Below are 21957 nucleotides of genomic sequence, written 5' to 3'. Positions count from 1 at the left end.
GTAGTGGGCTCAAAATAGCTCAAGAAACCACAAGAGTGACATGTCTGATGAGTCACTGCATGGAGCTGAATAAGCGTTAGACCACCAAGTGTGACAGGAGTTTAGTCAAACAGCACCATCTAGTGGCTGGCATCGTTAGCAGGTCAATCCCAGCCTTCAGATGTGTCATTTGTCTCCATGCACTTCACAATTGTTTCTTCTGTCTTGCATTGAATTTGCATAAATTATGCCCTGCGTGTGTCTAATATGTGTGTGTGTGTGTGTGTATCAGAAATCTCAAAGAATGACTAATATGACACAGTGGCAGGCATATACTGCATATGGATACAATATGAATGCCACTGTACAATATATGCTAACGTTAATATTAAAAAATACTCAATATGAGTTCAGACAGGGGAGGCCATGTTTGGAATGTTATGAGGAATCAACAATCAAAGTGGAGCAGATGAGATTATTTATCTGGACTTTCAGAAAGCATTTGATAAGGTGCCACATGAGAGGGGTGGGCATCAAACTAAAAGAAGTGGCAGTTCAGGGTGATGTTTTTAGATGGGTGCAGAATTGGCTCAGACACAGGAAGCAGAGGGTGATGGTGCGAGGAACCTCATCAGAACTGGCCGATGTTAAGAGTGGTGACCAGCAGGGGGCAGTGCTAGGGCCGCTGGTATTTTTAATATATAGAAATGATTTAGATAGGAATATAAGTAACAAGCTGGTTAAGTTTGCAGATGACACCAAGATAGGTGGATTAGCAGATAATTTGGAATCCGTTATGTCATCACAGAAGGACTTGGATAGCAGGCAGGCTTGGGCAGATTTGTGGCAGATGAAATTTAATATCAGTAAATGTAAAGAATTACACATATGAAGTAAAAATGTGAGGCTTGAATACACAATGGGCAGTAGGAAAATCGAGAGTCCACCTTATGAGAAGGATTTAGGAGTCATAGTGGACTCTAAGCTATTGACTTCCAGACAATGTTTAGAAGCCATTAAGAAGGCTCACAGAATGTCCGGTTATATAGCACCTTGATGTGTGGAGTACAAGTCACATCTTGAGTCCTGGGTGAAGTTGAGGTCTCCATAAGACATAACAGCACTAGAGAAGGTCCACAGAAGAACAACCAGGGTGATTCAGGGCTATGGGGGTTGAATTATGAGGAAAGATTAAAAGAGCTGATCCTTTACAGTTTAAGAAAATGAAGATTAAGAGGTGACCTGATTGAAGTGTTTAAAATTATGAAGGGAATTAGTACAGTGGATCGAGACTGTGATTTTAAAATGAGTTCATCAAGAACATGGGGACACAGTTGGAAACTTGTTAAGGGGAAATTTCACACAAACATTAGGAAGTTTTTCTTTACACAAAGAACCATAGACACTTGGAATAAGCGACCAAGTAGTGTGGTAGATAGTAAGACGTTGGGGACTTTCAGAACTCGACTTGATGTTTCTTTGGAAGAAATAAGTGGATAGGACTGGTGAGCTTGTTGGCCTGAATGGCCTTTTCTCAGATAAGTTGTTTAAATGTTCTAACACAGTTACATGTCCATTACTGTAACGACTGTGTCTTTGACATGTGAGAATTAAACCAGTGAGGAAACCCAGAGAGACACGGGAGACACAGAGACAACAGCACCGCTTACCACCGCATTATGCATTAAATAATAAGGAGGTGTATAGAGAGGGTGGAAATGACCACTGGTAATAATAAGAAATCATTAATGAAATGACACATCAACGACATTTCTTTCTGTAGCTCATAATCTTACAAACAACATAAGTCAAAGATGTCAACGAAGTAAACAAGCCTGAGTGTAATAAAACCTTTAAACAGGCCGTTATTTCTCATTATGCACCTCTTGAATGCTGCTACTCTCACACTGGTTTTAATTTGAAAATCACTACTTCATCTTTTTAATCGATTCTTGATAATGTTTCTTTTTTAGTATAGATCAAAGTTGCTTTTAAGCAGGACAATGGTGATGTCCACGTTCAGGTCTGACTTCTTAGTCCTGACTTTCAGTTAAGCCAAACAAATCCCAAAATCACAAATCCAGAAGGCAAAGTAAATGTCAAAAAACACAGGAAATGTACAAAGGAACTCACTAACACCACCAAGTGAATTAAATGAACAACCAATAAGCATGTGTTCTCATAGCCTTTATAAGGGTGAGGGCGGTGCCCTGATGATGGTGGACAGGTGGCCCCGCCTCTTAGGGAACCACCCAGAAAACTCAAAGAACATAACAGAACAGGACAGACGCATATAAATGAAATGATACACAAAACTAGCACAAAACATGGAATAGTGCAAATAATTAACATACATAACAAGATTATCACAAACAAATAAATCAAACAAGTGCACAAAAGACATAAAAATGTAATCTGAACACCAGCCAGTGAATGAGCCTCCTGAACCATCCCAACAGCAGAGGAGCTCTGGCCTCATGGGAGTCTTAAATTGACCTCTCAGGTAACTGCTGATTCAGTCAGGACAACATCTGAGTGCCTAAATGACTAAAATGGATGAAAGGGACAAGGGACAAAGAGACAGGACATGACAAAACGTAAACCAAGAGCAGGCGAGGCATCTGGGAGAAATGACAAAAACAGCGAGAAATGAAAATAAAAAACAGTGAAACACAATCCACGCAGCCACCTTGTAATTTACAGCCAAACACAAAAGATGAGATTGACCGTATGACGCTCACCCCTAAATATGGCTGATTTTCATAGACAGTGAATGTTGTTCAACTTCTCTATACTTTATATCCTGTTATAGTTCACATTTTATTTTATTATTACAAAGAAAGAAAACACAAAACCTCTTCAGTAAGATCGTCACAAATGCTGAACAAAATGCCAACGTGGATCTCCTCGCTTGGCCTTCTCGTCATCCAGCTATGGTGTCACGTTGATCGATGTCAGCTTGTCCCGTTTTAAAGTTTGCTTCTTCTTCTTTTTCTTCTTCTTGACTGGTCTAAAGCTTCGGTTCGTACATTCACTTGTGCCTGAAACAGGATATTAAAACACAAAACTGCAATATTTGCTTTTTTACAAATCATTCATAATTTTTCCTCTACTCTGAAAAGTCACATTTAATTCGTGGCTGATAAAGTCAGTGTGAATTCTGAAGTTTGGAAGCTTCTGTGAGCTCCAGGGTCCTGAGTTTAATCCCCAGTTACTGTCTGGGGACCACTTGCATGTTCTCCAGTATCATTAACTGGGGTCGGTCCATTCTGTGATGGAGCTGCTGTCTCCTTCAAGGCGTCTCCTTCTTTGTGTCTGATACTATAAGGAGATGATGTGACGCCTCTGTGACTGAAGTGAATGAAGTGGGTTCGAAAACGAGCAGCACTTGGACCCCGTGGTTATTGCGGGTGTCTCAGAGCTCTCAGAGACAGGGGTTCAAATCTCAGCTCAGTCGCCATGTGTGTTTGCATGTTTGTGAATTTCCCCTTGGGATTAATAAAGTATCTATCTATCTATCTATCTATCTATCTATCTATCTATCTATCTATCTATCTATCTATCTATCTATCTATCTATCTATCTATCTATCTATCTATCTATCTATCTATCTATCTATCTATCTATCTATCTATCTATCTATCTATCTATCTATCTATCATAAAGTTCCAGAAATGCTCAAACCAGCCTGCCTGGTGCCAACAGTCATGGCACAATTGGCACGGTAAGAGAGACCACATTCTGGTGTTTCATGTGAACACCAAGTGAAGCTCCTGGCCTTTGTCTTCAGGATTTGCATGGATAAGCAGGTGGACAGCTGGTTCCTTCAATTTGCTCAGTGTGTGTGTAAACTCGTGCGTATGTCCTATAAGACAGGACTGCCGTTTATCAGAATATTTTCATTAAAACGTCTCTCTGTTCAAATGGAGTTTCCGCTCAGTTGCTGTTTTACTGACACTTTTGTAAAGAGCTCAGCTCTGCTGCTGTTCAAAGGAAGAATAATCGACACCCTCTACCTGATGTTTCATTTTCATTTAAAGACATGCAGTCTGTGAGTATGGAACTGGGCCGTGTGAGACTAAATGGAGACCCCCTGAACACGTTCAGGTTAGAGAGCTCTTTGTATCGCTGATATTTACTGCTGTTGGCTTTTTCAAATAAAAACAATTTTTAACTGCAAGGTGAACTCAATGTCTCTGTCTGGTTGCTGTTAGTCAGCCGACAAGATAAGATGTCAATTCCTTGTCTATCTGCAGCCTTTTAAGTGCAACAAGGGCGCTTTGTGAAGCCCTCTATGGGTGGGAAAATGAGCAGAAGTAAAAGAGTGAAAGTAGAAGAGGGTCCGACACTCTTAAAAATAACTGGCTCTTTAGTGGCACTTTATGGTTCTTTACTGGGTTGTGTGGTTCCTCGTAGAGCCGTTGATTGACCAAACACCATTTCATTCTGAGAAGGGTTCTCTGCATATGACGTTGGTTCTTCATGCTTTGCAAAACTTCCTAATATGTAGAAGAAGCACAAAATCTTGAATGTATGGTAGGCTAAAGGAAGAAAGCCTGGACTTAACCTATGCAGCAGGAGACCTTTTAAAATCCGGGCCCATCAATATTTCACTAATCACAAAATAAAACACAAAATGGTTCTCCTATGGCATCGCTCTGAAGGACCAGTCTGGCACCTTCATTTTTATGTCAGCAAGCAGAATGCCATCTGAGATACCTGGCATTGAATACACGGACAAGATACGGGCAGTGAGACAGGTGAGGGGCTACAGAGCTGGTGTGAACATTTCTTCTTATCCCTCATGAAGAACCTCAAAGGTCAGTGGGCACCTTTCATGTTAGGTGACCTGATCACGTGGCAAAACATTTGCATTTTGTGTGTCGGGGAAAGGAAGATTTGAACATTTGTGCACAATAAAGTATCCATCTGTCCTATATAGCGCCTTTTATATGCGTCTATTTCCTAAATAAAAATCTGTTATATAGCGCCCTACACATTTGCACTGAATTCACACTGAATTAGGACACTGGACACCATTGATTTGATTAGAACTTCATATTCAAAGTGTGACATTGTATCAAATATTAGTCAAATAGTGTCATGAAAATGTCATTGACTGTCTAATGAGAAGTAATTGTGTCCCCTTTAAAATGCCACCACATGGCAGGATGACAACGTCATGCAGCCCCAGTGACTTACCTTGGTGGCAGCTGGCACAGGTAACATTCTCAGAGGAAGAGGACTTTGTAGTTTGTTGATTTTCTGTTAAAGAAAGAAGAACATTTTAATTTTGAACGCAGATAGAAAACAGACAAAGCTCTTATGAGAGATGATTTCTTCTCTTTTTCAATTATTTAAATGTACAATTAATTGCAAATTTTGAAAGTGAGAGGTCAATACCTCAAGCAAACCCAATTCAGGCTTTTCTAGATTGCAGACATCTGCTTTAATTTAAGATTTGAAAAGTCTGAATGCTTTAACCCTTTACAAACCTTTTTCCAGTAAATTCCTTTCTTACGTTTCTCCATAGGCCTGCCCTCCCATTATCTGCCCATTTTGTGCCCTGCTTGCCCAGTTCATTGCTGTTTGCTCCTCAAGTCTTCTCCACCAGTCCTTTTGATGACCACTTAAACACCATGCTGTCTTTTTTAACTTTCAAACAGACGCTGCTAAGGGGTCTTGGGGTCTGCAATGTCTACAGTTGGTCTGACGAGTGCTGAGACGATTGGCACTTACGTTCTGTACAAGCAGAGATAATTCACCGTATGTACTGCAGTTATGAAAGTGGGTCAAGTGTAGGAGCTCCTGTGTCATGTGAAGTGTCGAGACATGGGACCCCCACATTACTGGGAGCAGACATTTTACTGAATCGTGCTGTGATCAGAGCTGAGTCCTTGCTGTGTGACACTGTGACATGTGGGTGTCATTGTCATTTAATGTGTTTCTGCTTAGCACACATCTGCTAAGTGACGCCAAGCAGACAAGTCACTGTGACAACATGAGGGTGGTGACAAGACCCCTTAAAGACCTTCAGTGATTAGCGCAGATGCACAGCTCCAGGCTGACAGAAGAAAGTCACAGCAGGTAAAGTCCAATGTGCTAAAACGACAGGGTGGACATGAAGACAGGAGCCACCCTGAGCAGGCGGAAGAGAAATGGCTGCAAGGCCTCTGAAGATGGACCCCTTTGAAGAACTGTGAAGAACAATTGTATTTCTACATGGCTTCTCTTTGGCTGCATATATCAGTTTTAGTAATTACTGTAATGTATGTCAGGAGTGACAGCAGCACTTTAAATCAATTTAACATCATTCTGTACGTCCTTTCTTTTCTTGTCTTATTATGTCTGCTGTGGTGACTGAGAAGGAATGTGTGCAGGTTCAGGTCTGAGCTGCGGGTCTAAAAGAATACGGAGCAAGCAGCCATGTTGGGTAACAGACGGCATCTCTAACTTGAATTAGAAAATCATGATTTCAAATCCTAGTGTACAGCATTCTGAAAATAAAAACGTAAAACAGTCAGAGAGCCAGCTGAGTAACAGGACCCCTCGCTAAAAACCATGTTTGTGAAAATCTGCAAATGTCGCCGGTGACATCAAAGGCCGTCAGCTCCGCGTGTCGTCTGCAGATCTTAACTTCTTCATTTCAGCGCCCAGTGAACTCTCTTTGCTTTTGTTATGAGTATTTAGCTAACCTTAAATACAGACAATTGACCTTAAAGGCAGTAAAGAAGGCTAAATGCCCCCGTATTGTGACATTTCACTGCCACCTGGACGTTTCTCGCAGCTTGTGATTTTAATTTTGAAATAACAAACAGCACTTTGCTAATTCTGAGTAGAAGCAGATAACACATGGAGTGAATATCCTTATGTGAGACAGAAAACGACACGAGTCTTAGATTAAATACAAATAACTGAATATAACAACGTAGCCCGTCTTGAGAGGCATGCGGCCTATTTCTCTAAAATGTTCTCTAATAATTGTAATTAATAATCCGACAGTTTTATTCTCAACTACTGATCAACTTCTAGGCCAGCGCACTCAATGGAATACTTCCCAAAAACTATTAGCAAAACTTGTGAGGCTTTTGCCTTATTATTTTAAACATAAATGATATTATAAATAGTACAGTAAATCTCGTGAACCCGACGTGCACTTTTAAGCGAGTTCATTTTGTTCCCTGGCATAGATCGACCCGGACTGCGCAGAATCATTTCTCAGCTGATTCCCTCCACCTGCGCTCTTCTCTGAGTACCAGCTGGCTTTCTTCAAAGACGTCTGCAATGTGCTCCTTGAGGACCTGAGGCTGGAGATCTGCACTGGCAAGCAGAAGGTCACCAGTCTGAATCCCATAAATGCCAAAAGGGACTCTGCTCTGTAGGGCCCTTAACCTGCAATTACTGAGGCTTTGAGTAGTGAGAAAAGTGCTATATAAATGTAAAGAATTATTATTATTATTATTATTAATCATTAGATACGGGGGTCATCCCTGACGGTCTATAGACTGCAGTTAGTAAACCCCTGCTCAAGAAAAATAATCTCAACTCTTGACACGGGAGTAAAGCTGCTGCCTTGCTGTATAATAATGTCATTTTAATGTCATTTTAAATGAAGGTGTGCTGTTGTATCTGTCATAACACATTTTAGCACATGAATAACTCTATAAATATAACCCTATCAATGGCGCCTGTTCATTTAATGGAGTTACCCAGAGGACTAATCCTAATTGACGTCTTTGTGTTTCGATGCCCCCCTGCCATCATTCAAGACCCCGGCTCTCGTAATCCCACCTCATGTTAACAAGTATCACAGACGGCGTGTCATGAAGCAGCACTTACTGTACGTATCCTCGTAAGTCAGCGTGACTCCATTCCCAAACACGGACCTCTGACTCTCCTTCTTCACACAATAATAAGTTGCAGCGTCACTTTTGGTGACATTTTTAAATGTTAAAGTCGCAGTCTCTTTGGAATAAGAAAAGACTCCATTAAAATAGTCAACGAACATCGTTGGTGGAAGAGCTGAGTTGTTGTCATAGACCCCTAAAGCCACCGGGGGCTGCCCAGGGTACTGCCGGTACCAGATGACCACATTGATGTCCCTCAGGTCACATGGAATCACTTCTGGGGACCCTGGAGAGATGAGCCTGGGGACAACACCTGTGAAAAAAGCCAAATGTGCCATTTAAGGGACAAGTTACTTGTGGTGTGCCTACATAAAAGAAAGAGACTCCTAAATTAAATGTAGGATATTCATAAATAAATACTTACATGTTATAAAGATGGAGAGAATCACAACAAGTCTGATGTCCATTGTGACCGAGAGATGAGCCTTTATGAGTTAGAAATGGCTGACGTGCTGGAGATGTGATAACTGAGCAGGAAGTGGACAGCATTGACCACCGAGTGTCAATGTGAAAACATCTAGAAATGTGCACAGAGCAGAAGAGCAAAGCGGAGTGAGCAGGTGGGCTTGAGAGACGTCAGAATACAAGACCTCCCAGAGTGAAGCTTTACATCAAAAGCCGAATGATGTCTTCTCACTTAACACAAAAACATATTAGATTTAAATTAATGAACAAACCACATGAGCCGATTCAGTCTTGGATATAAAACAGAAGATTCGACCGTCCTGTAGACTGTCATTGTGATGAATGCCATCTGAGTGGAGGACATGACTGCAAATCAAGAACTGAAGTCGTCACTTGTCATTTGTCAGGTGGCTCTGAGAAGCTGTCCTCCTGTGTCCTGAAGTCTGTTGCTACAGTATTATCATCACTGAACTGTTAAATTCTATTGTTATTGTGACTTTGGACATAAATATAACAGCAGAAACACACACACACATTCTTATTCTGTCCTTATTCTTGTTCTCAGGTATTCAGCACTTGTGCTTTACCCAAAACACCTGACCAGAATAAGACATTCTACAGAAATTCCACAGTTACTACAACATTTCAAAGTCTAGTCAGTGATCACCTGAAAGTCACCTCATCTACTACTAATACTGTCATTCATTATCATGCTGGTGTTGATAAAGCGCCACACTGTCACAACCTGCTCTGAAGGTCACAAATGATAAAACTGAAGCTCTGGAACTGCAAGCATCACATGAAGCGCTAAAGTCCATTGACATGTCTGAGCTGTTTGATGATGGGCCTCACTTCATGATATTCCAGAATTTGCTGCTCACTAACTCCTCAAGTGCAACTCCACAGTCACAAACAAAAGGCAGAGAGACCTCCGACCATTTTGGGCCTCAGCTCTTCCAAAGATCTGCATGAAAGTATTTTAACACAAGAGCACACATGTGTGTATGTGGGTGACTCCTGCGTCATCGACAGCACATCTTAAGCCACTTCATGCTGCACATCTGAAGCTATAAGAGGCCCATCCTAGAGTCCAGCACTGAACCTTTCTGTTTTTTGGCTTTAGCTACAAACTGAGTTGTACAAGTCACTTTATTTCAGTTTCAGTCCTCGTCCCTGTTTGTGATATTCATCAGCAGATCATCTGAGTCTGACAGGATGTTCTAACAGAGGCCACCACAGTAAATTGCCACAAACACCTCGCTCATCTAATGCACACAACAGTTTATAATTAAAGATCTTTACATTTCCATCTTTGTCAGTTGAGGTCTCACTTGTGAAACCCAAAATGGAAAACTCCTGTTGTCCCATCTTTGTAGGACTCCTTACCAAAGCTTCTGAACTCAGGCCATCTTCTTAAGACTCAATGCAGTGTTGGAGTTTATAAACTTAGTATTGCCTAATTTTAATTTTATATTTTGTCTTTTTTCTCTTTCTTCATCCTGTAAAGCACTTTGAGCTCATCATTTGTATGCAAAGTGCTATATAAATAAATATTGTTGTTGTTGGTATTCAATGTCTGTTTGTTTCTTTCTTCCCGTATTTGATGACGTCTTAATGAGGATTTGCTCTTTGTTCATTATTTATTGATCATCTTAACTACTTTTCTTGTTTATTGCATTGCAATGCTGAGGTTGTGGGGCTCGTCAACACTGAGTCTATGGTGACCACCCTTGGTCTGAGGGTCCTCAGCTCATTGCTGACACTTTAGTGATTTTTCCTTTGTGTTCTTTGACTACTTTTGGACTCGTGTGTTTCTGTATGTGCTCATTTTTGGATTTCTCTTGTTTTTGAGGTTTGGATTGTGGACTTGATTTGTTAGCTTTTGGATTGTCCTCTTGTAGGTGAGACGTTTTGATCCTCTTGCTCTTGTCTTGATGTTTGATTTTATTATTAATAAAATCTTAAATTATAAAGGGGATTATTTTGTTGATTTGGCCAGGATGAAGGCAGACTGTAAGCTTGACTCTTAAATTTGGAGTCAGGCTGCCAGAGGTTTCTACTCTGAGTACTTAACATCTCACTTAAGCCCCCAATGTGCTGTCTTAGTGATGGTGAGAAGATAAAGATATCATTGATGTGGATGATATGATTCTTCACAATGAACTCCTTCAGCACCTGTCCTGTCAAGCGTTCAGGAGATGTTCTTCACTCTGTATGGTATGACTCAGAACTATAACAAGCCACCGGGTTGTTGTCTTCTCCCATGCAAACCTGCCAGTATCCAGATAGTAAATGCTGAGCTCCTTTTAAGGACTCTAAAATTTCATGCACTGCACATAGGAGAGGCATCACCAGTGTATTTGGCACTTAGTCCATGGCAGTCTGCATAAAACAAAACGTTGTATTTGACTTACACACCAACACCACTGAGGATGCCCAGTTAGAGGTAATGGGCTCCAGATCACTGTCCAGTAACATGCAGACATCACACTCTTTGATGGACTCTCTCTTCATTTATAAAACCTTTTACACTGTCATCAGTGGAGTGTATTTGATGGTAAATAACAGCCACATGGCCACGTTTGTCCAGATGTACCATAGGCCGTCTCCTCAGAACAGGTTGTAGCTCACTGGGCTGAGAATGAGTACTGTTCTCCACTGGACCAACATCTTCTACAGGTACTGCTAAACAGTACAACCTGAACAACCCAATCCTGGGCATCACAGACACGAGTCCCAGGGTGCAACGTGATGTCAGGTGCCATGATGAAATCCAGTGCTAGGAACAGGGGCTTGGCCAGAAACACACCCTCCAAGATGAAGGCTTCAACTTCACAAGGGGTATCCTTGCCACAATTCCCAAACGCTTATCTGACAAAATGAACTTTACAGTTCCACCTCTCATCAGCAGCTCACCAGGTAATTCTATTTTAGCCCTCAACCTGTGATTAATTAAGGAAAAGGGACTTCCAGTGACAACAACATCATCCCCAGTGATGCCCAGAACACTCGCTGACACAACCAGCTGTGGCAGATGGCCGGAGCCTGTACCCGGCTGGGACGCCTTCATAAACAAAGGACCAGAGGAGAGAGCATGCACAGGGCATCATCTCCCCCGAATCTCAAGCAGGTGAGGGATCAGAAGGTGACTGCCAGGATCCTGCCACTAATATGGTTTAGTCAGGGCTAGCGAACCACCACCCTGAGCTCGTACGACACCCGACTGAGAGTGCACAGGTGAGCTGCGTGCTCAATGGCTCACAGTAGATGAATGTCGTTTAATTGTATGGGAGCTGAGAAATGATGCTCCACCTTGCAAGGGGTTTCTTGCAGGTGACTGACCTAATTAAGAAGTCAATCGAGGGTTTGGAGAGGACGACCAAGGTGGCCCTAAACACGGCACAGGACTATCTGATGAAGCTCTGTTCAGGACTCTCATGAAGATGCGGTGGTACAGGTGAGTGACACCAGTACCGTACAGATCAAGGGGACCCCTAGAGAATTGTCCCTGGATAGTTTTGAAGGGCGATGAGTAGCTGGGATTCTGAAGTGGAGAGACAAGATGAACATGGTTGACCATGAGTAGGGGCAAGATTTCCCATTTTTTTCCCCAAGTCTCACAGGTCACAAGCACCAGGTGGGGAGGTGATGATACAGTATTATGAGTCTCATCGGCCTGAACATGGTTGGAGACGCTGACCATATATGGCAGAGGTAGACACTGTGAGACGCATTGACGCAGCGTCTCCCTGTCACACGATTGTTTCTATATTTCACTGTGCAGCCATGGACTGGTCGATATCGACAGCCCCAACTGGACTAAGACAGCCCTCGCAGGATGGGCCGTTTCGCCCAACATGGCTCAGCTGAAGGAGGGGAGATGTGGCGAATGGCCAAAGCCTTTACCTGGCTAGGATGACTTCATAAAGGAAGAACTGGGGAAAAGAGCGTGCATAGAGCATTATCTACCCTGGATCGCTAGATGGCAGCACCATGGATTACAGTGGGGCTCTGGATTCACAGAGGGCATCATGCGATTTGAAGTTTGTTGACTCAGCCCTGTTGAGTTCTGTGGGTCCTGCTACTTCCAGGGACTGCTGAGCCATATTTCTTTGTGCTCTCATCACACCCAGAAGTGCTTCTGGACTACGCTAACAAGCCACCAGAAATACTCCTGGAAGTAACATAAAAGGCTGCCACTGCTCCAGGAGCCAAGTTGGGAGGGAGAAGACGAAGCTGGCTGGAGGAAGGAGGAGATGGAGAGAGAGAGAGAGAGAGAGAGAAGAGGAAAAGAAAAGAAGACAAAGTGTTGTGTGCTTTGTTCTTGGTGCTTTGTACTTTGCTTTCTGGTGGGAAATGATTTGGGAAACATTTCCCACAGTATAAAAACTGGTGTGCTGTGCAGAACTTGTGCCTGTGTCCTGGGTGTTGGGGAGGTGGAGCGCCCCCTTCAGGCCAAACAGCAAGGGCCACATGGTGAGCACATCCCCAACTGACTGATTGTCTTTCTGAGGCTTAGCCCTGGTGCTTCTTTCCCAGGAGCCCCGTTGTTTGGCTTTAATTTCCCTCATAGCTGCCCAGCTCTTCTCTATCAAGGACCCTCAACAATGATTGCACGGAATCACCAGGCCCTAAAGGGCTACCCCAGACCACGGGTGACATGCATGTACATGTGTTCTTCTGACGTGTTTGGGTTAGTTATTCATAAACAAAGTCTCTGATTGGTTGCATGGGATCCTGCCAAGCAGCCAGCAGCTGTTTTTCAACCTGAGTCTGGTAATCTGTGGGTAGAAAAGCTGCCTGGAAAGATACATGGAAGGAGATCCAGTCTTTCATATTATTCTTCTCCAGTAGCCTGCTAAGTAAACCGAGGAACCTCTGCAGAAGTACAAGGCTTTGGAAACTCCACCATGCTGCAGTGAAGTGTGAGACGGGCACATTTCAGCAATCTGCCTACGCTGGTGGCACAGTGATTGGAGTATCGTCTTTCTGGCTTTTTTGCACGGGCAGTTAAGGACTCTGTGATCAGTTTTGAAGCCAACATTTTTCAAAATTATCAGAAAGAAGGAAGAGGACACTGAAAAACGGAATGAAAGGAGAAAATGTGTTAGTCAGAACCTACAGGAGATGGTGGGTTCAAGTTGGGAGACTTCTAGAATTATAACAAAAATTAGTTAATGTCATATACCTTGTACTCTAAAAGGCAGGTTGACCAGTTATTAGCTACTGACATGCAATGAGAACTGGAGATGGAAACTGAACCTGGGCAAGCCGATAGGTAAACGTCCATACAAGCTTCTGCAAGTATTCTAGAAACAGAAGCTACAAGTTATGAACCTGAAGATAATGCTGGGAAGGCAAGAAATCCTCACAAACATACCTCACAATAAAGCCGTTCAGTTTGGTCTCACTTGCTGGCCTGTAGCTTTTCTTCTAAGTACTTCACTGTGCAGATTTCTCTTTGTTTGATGTCACTACACTGGTTACCTGTGTCATTCAGAATTGACTTTAAAATTCTGCTTATGGTTTATAAAGCTTTAAATAATCTCGCCCCGTCTTATATATCGGAATGTCTGACACCTTATATTCCAAATCGCAACCTCAGATCCTCAACTGAGTGTCTCCTTAGAATTCCAAGAGCAAAACTTAAAAGAAGTGGTGAGGCGGCCTTCTGCTGTTATGCACCTAAAATCTGGAATAGCCTGCCAGTAGGAATTCGCCAGGCTAATACAGTGGAGCACTTTAAAAAACTACTGAAAACACATTACTGTAACATGGCCTTCTCATAACTTCACTGTAATTTAATCCTGATACTCTGTATATCTAATTCATTATAATAACTATTCATTCAAAATTTGTACTAACCCCTACTCTCTCTTCTGTTTCCTTTTCCGGTGTCCTATTGGTGGTGGCTTGTGCCACCACCATCTACCCAAAGCACCATGATGTTCCAACAATGATGGATGGATTAAAAGCCAGAAGTCTGTATAACCATCAGCATCAAGTGACTCCGTGCGAACAATAACTACAAAGAGGACTATTTCATTTATCTTAGGTAGAATGCCCAAAGGGGACTGGGTGGTCTCGTGGCCTGGAACCCCTACAGATTTTATTTTTTTCTCCAGCTCTCTGGAGTTTTTGTTTTTGTTTTTTCTGTCCACCCTGGCCATCGGACCTTACTCCTTTTTATGTTAACTAGGTTGTCTTATTTTAATTTCTTATTTGTCTTTTATTCTTCTTTTCTTCATTATGTAAAGCACTTTGAGCTACTTTTTGTATGGAAATGTGCTATAGAAATAAATGTTGTTGTTGTTGTTGTTGTTGTTACTTTGTCTGTTTCAACTTGAAACTCTTGTCAGTGGAGGTCTGGGACTCAGTAAAAAGGTATTGACGCCACCAGAATGACCAGAAGATGCTCACTTCATGCCCGACTGGCCCTGACAACAATCTGCCAACTTCTAGGCTAACATGGCTTGAAAAGAGAAGCAGGCTTTGACAGTTCAAAAAGACTATAAAAGTTTCAGAATCTACAAAAATAAGTTCTGTTATATAAACCTGTTAAAACTCTGCTTTGAAAGACAACCTCAAACTGTAATGTTTATACATTGAGAGATTTATTACCAGTAATACAAAAATAGGCAAAACTGCTCAGCAGAGCAAAACAAAAGCAAAAGGTTCAGCTGAAAAAGGGAATTCACAGCAAACGAGTCCAAATGCACAATCTGTAGGCAAAAACCAAAAAAACAAAATGAGAAAAACACAAGAAAAACCCGAGCGTATTCACAGAAAGAACACGACTGGCAACTCCAGCACAATCTCAATGGTCCACCGGTGGGTTTCCACTAAGCCAGAAGGAGGAGCCAGCAGCAGTGATGTCAGGGTGGCCCCGCCTCATGTGGCTCCTCCCACAAAGTACAGGACATGGTGGCACATGTGAAGTTACAGGACACAGTTACAGTACTCTCATAGGCAAACATAACAGAAATGACATTAAAATATGACAATAAAACATCAAATAAACACAATCCTCAAAGAAAACCCCAGACTGATGTCTGTCTCACTTTACAGGACTTCTCTTTGATTGTGTGGAGCTCCCCAGAGTTTTCCTCTGGGTTACCTCACCCACTGTAAGGATGCTTGTGGTTGTTTGCGTGAAGGTGACTGACTGACTGAATGGCACCTCATCCAGTGACAAATGCTGTGGACTCTGTGGTCCTGAACTGGTTTGAGTCATTACCATTAACGTAGAGCTGCATACGTATGAGACACAGCTTGGCAGAACCATGAAGAGTGTGTGTTTGTGTACATACAGCACTGGCACATACAGCGTACACACATCATTAATGGAGATAAACGTGAGAGCAGTCCTCAAATCAAAAATATAGAAGAGACAACTTTAAGGAGCACAGAGGCCTCTTTAAAAACAAGACTGGCATTGGTGTGCCCATGAAGTCCTGGACTGGACGGTGTGGTCCATACTGGACAGGCCCAGCACTCGTTTCAGGCTTTGCAATGGCTCATTAAAAATGAAGCAGAGGTTTGTGTGGTTTATCGAGTTATTCTGAGCAGATGAAGCCAACTTCCTGTAGGACCTCAATGGCTTCAGACCTCAGGAGGAAACAATAAACAGCAGCAGCGTCAGGTCTACTTCAGTAAATTCTGACATTTAAACTTTATTAAAGACTCACATTGTACAGGGACAGCATGCTCTCTGACTTATAGGATTTGCATTCTCCTTTTTCTTGAAGGGACCATCACTGATGAACTGGAGTGGGCTCAACATATTTCAGCACTTGTGAAGAAGGTTCACCAGTGCCACTTCTTCATCAGGGAGCTTCTCACATTTCTACTCCTTTTCCCTCAAGCGTCCAGGGGTGCAGGAGAGTCCATGTTCCCTGGCTTCCTGGAACTCTGGTATGACATCTGCTCAGCCCAGGGCCACATGGCACTGTAGAGAATGGTGAAGGCAGCACAGAATATGATGGGCACCCAGCCACCTTCTCTTCTGGACATTTGTAAGAGTTGCTGTATTGAAAATGCAAGACCTCAGCCATCCAGCACGGTTGTGTTTCTCAGTCTTCCTCACGGGCAGTAACACCAGTGGATATGGGGATAGTTTCTACCCACGTGAAGTTGTAAAGTTGTACTCATCATGTATGGCTTATTGTCAACCGTTCTGAGAAGATATGCAAGTAGGAACTTCACTACACTGAACAGACCTGACCAGAAACTTAACTGGACTTCAGTAGTTTGATCTGTTGAGGTATCTCAACCACATTTGACAAAAAAAAAAAAGCGTAAAAAAACAGGAAACCAAGCGATGGTCACAAATGTGATAAAAAAGAGAACTGAAACCTCAGAAACAAGCAGCTGGCACAGCAGGAGCTCAGCACTGGAGATTCTTACTCTCTCTTGTGCTGCTCTGCCATCTTTGTGCTTTACTTATGTGATGTAAAGATTAAAATTGTATTAATCTGTTTACTGTGCAAGCGGGTCTGCTCACTTCAGGGACAGACAACCGTGGGTAGGGTGCCAGGTCATCACAGGGCACACTCACACATGCAAAGAGCTGGCAGTTTTAAGATGAGAGAGTAAAAGCAGTGAGTGTACCACCCAGACACGGGGTAAAGAGAGACCATTGTGCCACCACTTCATAACTCATTTGGGGGCTTCATAATAAGGGGGTGTGCAGTCAGAGTGAAAATGACAACAGATAACAATAAGATATCATTAGTGAAATAAAATGAACCTCAGAAAAGGCCAAGGTCTTCTCATAACATACTCAGGACATGTTGCCACTCTCACCGTTTTTCTTTAATTTTAATTTCTTTTTTAATCTTTACTAAATTCAAAAAATAATAATGTGTGTCCCTCAGCATACTGGGTGGTAACATCCTTCTGGTGGAGCTCAAATTTGGAGGACTGCAGGGCTGCGTGGGTCTTGTGATCTGTACAGTTACAGTCGCCCTGTTGAGGTCCTTGAGTACCTCTAAGTCTTTCAAACAGGCCACAGGGAATACTTTTCTGTTTCTTTGTTAGAATGTTAGAACATTAGAACAATCTGGACAAGAGCAGGACCTTCAGCTCACAAGGCTCACCAGTCCTATTCCCTTGATTCTTATAAAAAACATCAAGTTTAGTTTTAAAAGTTCCTAAAGTCTTACTGCCTACCACGCTACTTGGTAGCTTATTCCAAGTGTCTACAGTTCTCTGTGTAAAGAAAAACTTCCTAATGTTTGTGTGAAATTTAAAAGTTTCCATCTGAATTTAAAGCACTTCTTCTTTTTCTTTTGGCTGCTCCCGTTAGGGGTCGCCACAGCAGATCATCTTCTTCCATATCTTTCTGTCCTCTGCATCTTGTTCTGTTACACCCATCACCTGCATGTTCTCTCTCACCACATCCATAAACCTTCTCTTAGACCTTCCTCTTCTCCTCTTCCCTGGCAGCTCTATCCTTAGCATCCTTCTCCCAATATACCCAGCATCTCTCCTCTGCACATGTCCAAATCAATTCTCTCCTCTCTGACTTTGTCAACCAACCGTCCAACTTGAGCTGACCCTCTAATGTCCTCATTTTTAATCCTGTCCATCCTCATCACACCCAATGAAAATCTTAACATCTTTAACTCTGCCACCTCCAGCTCTGTCTCCTGTGCCACCGTCTCCAGCCCATATAACATAGCTGGTCTCACTACTGTCCTGTAGACCTTCCCTTTCACTCTTGCTAATACTTGTCTGTCACAAATCACTCCTGACACTCTTCTCCACCCACTCCACCCTGCCTGCACTCTCTTTTTCACTTCTCTTCCACAATCTCCATTACTCTGTACTGTTGATCTCAAGTATTTAAACTCATCCATCTTCGCCAACTCTACTCCCCTCATCCTCACCATTCCACTGACCTCCCTCTCATTTACACACATGTATTCTGTCTTGGTGGTCCTACTGACCTTCATTCCTCTCCTCTCCTGTCATATCTCCACCTCTCCAGGGTCTCCTCAACCTGCTCCCTACTCTCACTACAGGTCACAATGTCATCAGCAAACATCACAGTCCATGGGGACTCCTGTCTAATCTCGTCTGTCAACCTGTCCATCACCATTGCAAATAAGAAAGGGCTCAGAGCCAATCCCTGATGTAATCCCACCTCCATCACTCCTACTGCAGTACAATTCTTATGTACTTCTCTACCACTCCCAACTTCCTCATAAAATACCACAGCTCCTCTCAGTCACCCTGTCATATGCTTTCTCCAGTTCCACAAAGACGCAATGCAGCTCCTTCTGGCCTTCTCTATACTTCTCCATCAACATCCTCAGAGCAAACATCACATCTGTGGTGCTCTCACCTGGTATGAAACCATACTGCTGCTCACTAATAATCACTTCACTTTTTGACCTAGCTTCCACTACTCTTTCCTTTTCCTCCTCCTTCTGTCCAGATGTCATGCCAACACCCTTCTTGCTGTCACCCTTACTACATCTGCTGTAGTTGTAGCCCAGCTGTCTGGTGACTCTTCACTGCCACCCAGTGCCTGTCTCACCTTCTCCCTAAACTCAACCTTGCAGTTTTCCTTTTTCAACTTCCAGCATTTGATCCTTGGCTCCGCTCTCACTCTCCTCCTCTTCTAGATCTCCAACGTCATCCTACAGACCACCATCCTATGCTGCTTAACTACACTTTCCCCTGCCACCACTTTGCAGTCTTCAATCTCTTTCAGATTAACTCTTCTGCATAGGATGTAATCTACTTGTGTGCATCTTACTCCACTCTTGTATGTCACCCTGTGTTCCTGCCTCTTCTTAAAATACGTATTCACCACAGTCATGTCCATACTTTCCACATAATCCAGTATCCTCTGACCTTCTTCATTCCTCTCCTTGATACCATACCTACCCATCACGTCCTTGTCTCCTCTGTTCCCTTCACCAACATGTCCATTGAAATCTGCTCCAATCACCATTTTCTGCCCCTTGGGTACACTGCTCATCACTTCATCCAACTCACTCCAGAAATCTTCTTTCCCTTCCATCACACACCCAACTTGTGGTGCATAACAACAACAACAACAACATTTATTTATATAGCACATTTTCATACAAAAAGTAGCTCAAAGTGCTTTACATAATGAAGAAAAGAAGAATAAAAGACAAATAAGAAATTAAAATAAGACAACCTTAGTTAACATAAAAAGGAGTAAGGTCCGATGGCCAGGGTGGACAGAAAAAACAAAAAAAAACTCCAGAAGGCTGGAGAAAAAAATAAAATCTGTAGGGGTTCCAGGCCACGAGACCGCCCAGTCCCCTCTGGGCATTCTACCTAACATAAATGAAATAGTCCTCTTTGTAGTTAGGGTTCTCACAGAGTCACTTGATGCTGATGGTCGTACAGACTTCTGGCTTTTAATCCATCCATCATTGTTGGAACATCATGGTGCTTTGGGTAGATAGGACATAGGACACCGGAAAAGGAAACAGAAGAGAGAGTAGGGGTTAGAACAAATTTTGAATGAATAGTTATTATAATGAATTGGATATACAGAGTGTCAGGATTAAATTACAGTGAAGTTATGAGAAGGCCATGTTACAGTAATGTGTTTTCAGTAGTTTTTTAAAGTGCTCCACTGTATTAGCCTGGCGAATTCCTACTGGCAGGCTATTCCAGATTTTAGGTGCATAACAGCAGAAGGCCTCCTCGCCACTTCTTTTAAGTTTTGCTCTTGGAATTCTAAGGAGACACTCAGTTGAGGATCTGAGGTTGCGATTTGGAATATAAGGTGTCAGAGATTCCGATATATAAGACGGGGCGAGATTATTTAAAGCTTTATAAACCATACGCAGAATTTTAAAGTCAATTCTGAATGACACAGGTAACCAGTGTAGTGACATCAAAACTGGAGAAATGTGTTCGGATTTTCTTTTCCTGGTAAGGATTCTAGCAGCTGCATTCTGCACTAACTGCAAACGATTGATGTCTTTTTTGGGTAGTCCTGAGAGGAGTGCATTACAGTAGTCTAGCCGACTAAAGACAAACGCATGAACTAATTTCTCTGCATCTTTCGATGATATAAGAGGTCTAACTTTTGCTATGTTCCTTAGGTGAAAAAAAGCTGTCCTAGTGATTTTATTAATATGCGATTTAAAATTCAGATTACAATCAACGGTTACCCCTAAGCTTTTTACCTCCGATTTGACTTTTAATCCTAATGCATCCAGTTTATTTCTAATAGCCTCATTGTATCCATTATTGCCAATCACTAAGATTTCGTTTTTTTTCTTTATTTAATTTGAGAAAGTTACTATTCATCCATTCTGAGATACAGGTTAGACATTGTGTTAGCGAATCAAGAGATTTGGGGTCATCAGGTGCTATTGATAAATACAGCTGTGTGTCATCAGCATAGCTGTGGTAGCTCACGTTATGTCCCGAGATAATCTGACCTAATGGAAGCATGTAGATTGAGAAGAGCAGCGGACCCAGGATAGAGCCTTGTGGAACACCATATAGAATATCATGTGTCTTTGAGTTATAATTACCACAACTAACAAAGAATTTTCTCCCTGCCAGGTAGGATTCAAACCAGTTTAAGACACTGCCAGAGAGGCCCACCCATTGACTAAGGCGATTCTTAAGAATATTATGATCAATAGTGTCAAATGCGGCACTCAGATCTAAGAGGATGAGAACAGATAAATGGCCTCTGTCTGCATTTACCCGCAAGTCATTTACTACTTTAACGAGTGCAGTTTCTGTGCTGTGATTTGTTCTAAAACCTGACTGAAATTTATCAAGAATAGCATGTTTATTGAGGTGCTCATTTAACTGTATAATGACTGCCTTCTCTAGAATTTTACTTAAGAAAGGCAGGTTAGAGATGGGTCTATAATTTTCAAGAGCAGAGGGATCGAGATTATTTTTCTTAAGTAGGGGTTTAACTACCGCAGTCTTAAGACAGTCTGGGAAGACCCCCGTATCTAATGACGAATTTACTATGTCAAGAACATTATCAATAAGCACACCTGATACTTCTTTGAAAAAATTTGTTGGTATTGGGTCAAGGGCACAGGTGGATGGTTTCATTTGAGAAATCATTTTATGTAAATCAGGTAAATCTATCCTAGTGAAAGACTTTAATTTGTTTATTATGGGGTACTGGGGTTTAGGAGGATCCTTAGTGTTGGGGAGATATACTATGTTATTTCTAATATCATTAATTTTTTGATTGAAAAATACAGCGATAGTCTCACAGGTTTTACTGGAAGTACTTAGGAGGCATTCCTTTGAGTTACCTGGGTTTAACAGATGATCAATTGTCGAAAATAAGACTCTGGGATTACTAGCATTGTTATTTATAATCTTAGAGAAATAGCAGCGCCTCTCAAGACGGACTGTGTTATTGTATTCTGTTATTTTAACTTTTAATATCTCATAGTCAATAGCTAGTTTAGTCTTCCTCCATTTACGCTCAGCTCTACGGCATGTTCTCTTTAAATCAGACACTCTTTGGGTCTTCCAAGGTATAACAATGCTAGAAGATTTTTTAACTGTCTTTTCAGGTGCAACTAAGTCAACAGCAGCCCTCACTTTAGTATTAAATCTTTCCACCTTACTATTTACATTCTCCTCGCTATTATAGTTGGCACTATAAACGGACTGATTGCTTAGA

The 21957-nt window shown here is 42.1% G+C and overlaps 2 protein-coding genes across 23 annotated transcripts in view; one reads left to right on the top strand and one right to left on the bottom strand.

The window, feature by feature from the left end:
* LOC114641379 (ICOS ligand-like) overlaps positions 1–21957 on the top strand; it is a 263459-nt gene that overhangs the window by 66605 nt on the left and 174897 nt on the right. The window lies entirely within an intron of this gene.
* LOC114641380 (uncharacterized) overlaps positions 1–21957 on the bottom strand; it is a 261003-nt gene that overhangs the window by 99991 nt on the left and 139055 nt on the right. For 2 of the 11 annotated variants that reach the window (XM_051925993.1, XM_051926002.1), the window contains exon 3: positions 5182–5244. The exons of 7 other annotated variants lie outside the window; for them this stretch is intronic. In XM_051925993.1, the coding sequence (XP_051781953.1) occupies positions 5182–5244 (63 nt within the window). Of the gene's footprint in view, positions 1–5181; positions 5245–8250; positions 8716–21957 lie in introns of those variants that run through there. 2 more of the 11 variants (XM_051925999.1, XM_051925996.1) reach the window with 2 other exon arrangements.

The sequence above is a fragment of the Erpetoichthys calabaricus genome, chromosome 4 (genome assembly GCF_900747795.2).
Source record: "Erpetoichthys calabaricus chromosome 4, fErpCal1.3, whole genome shotgun sequence".
Classification (NCBI taxonomy): domain Eukaryota; kingdom Metazoa; phylum Chordata; class Cladistia; order Polypteriformes; family Polypteridae; genus Erpetoichthys; species Erpetoichthys calabaricus.
Note: the sequence above shows the minus strand (reverse complement) of the source record. Positions and strands in the feature narration are given on the sequence as shown.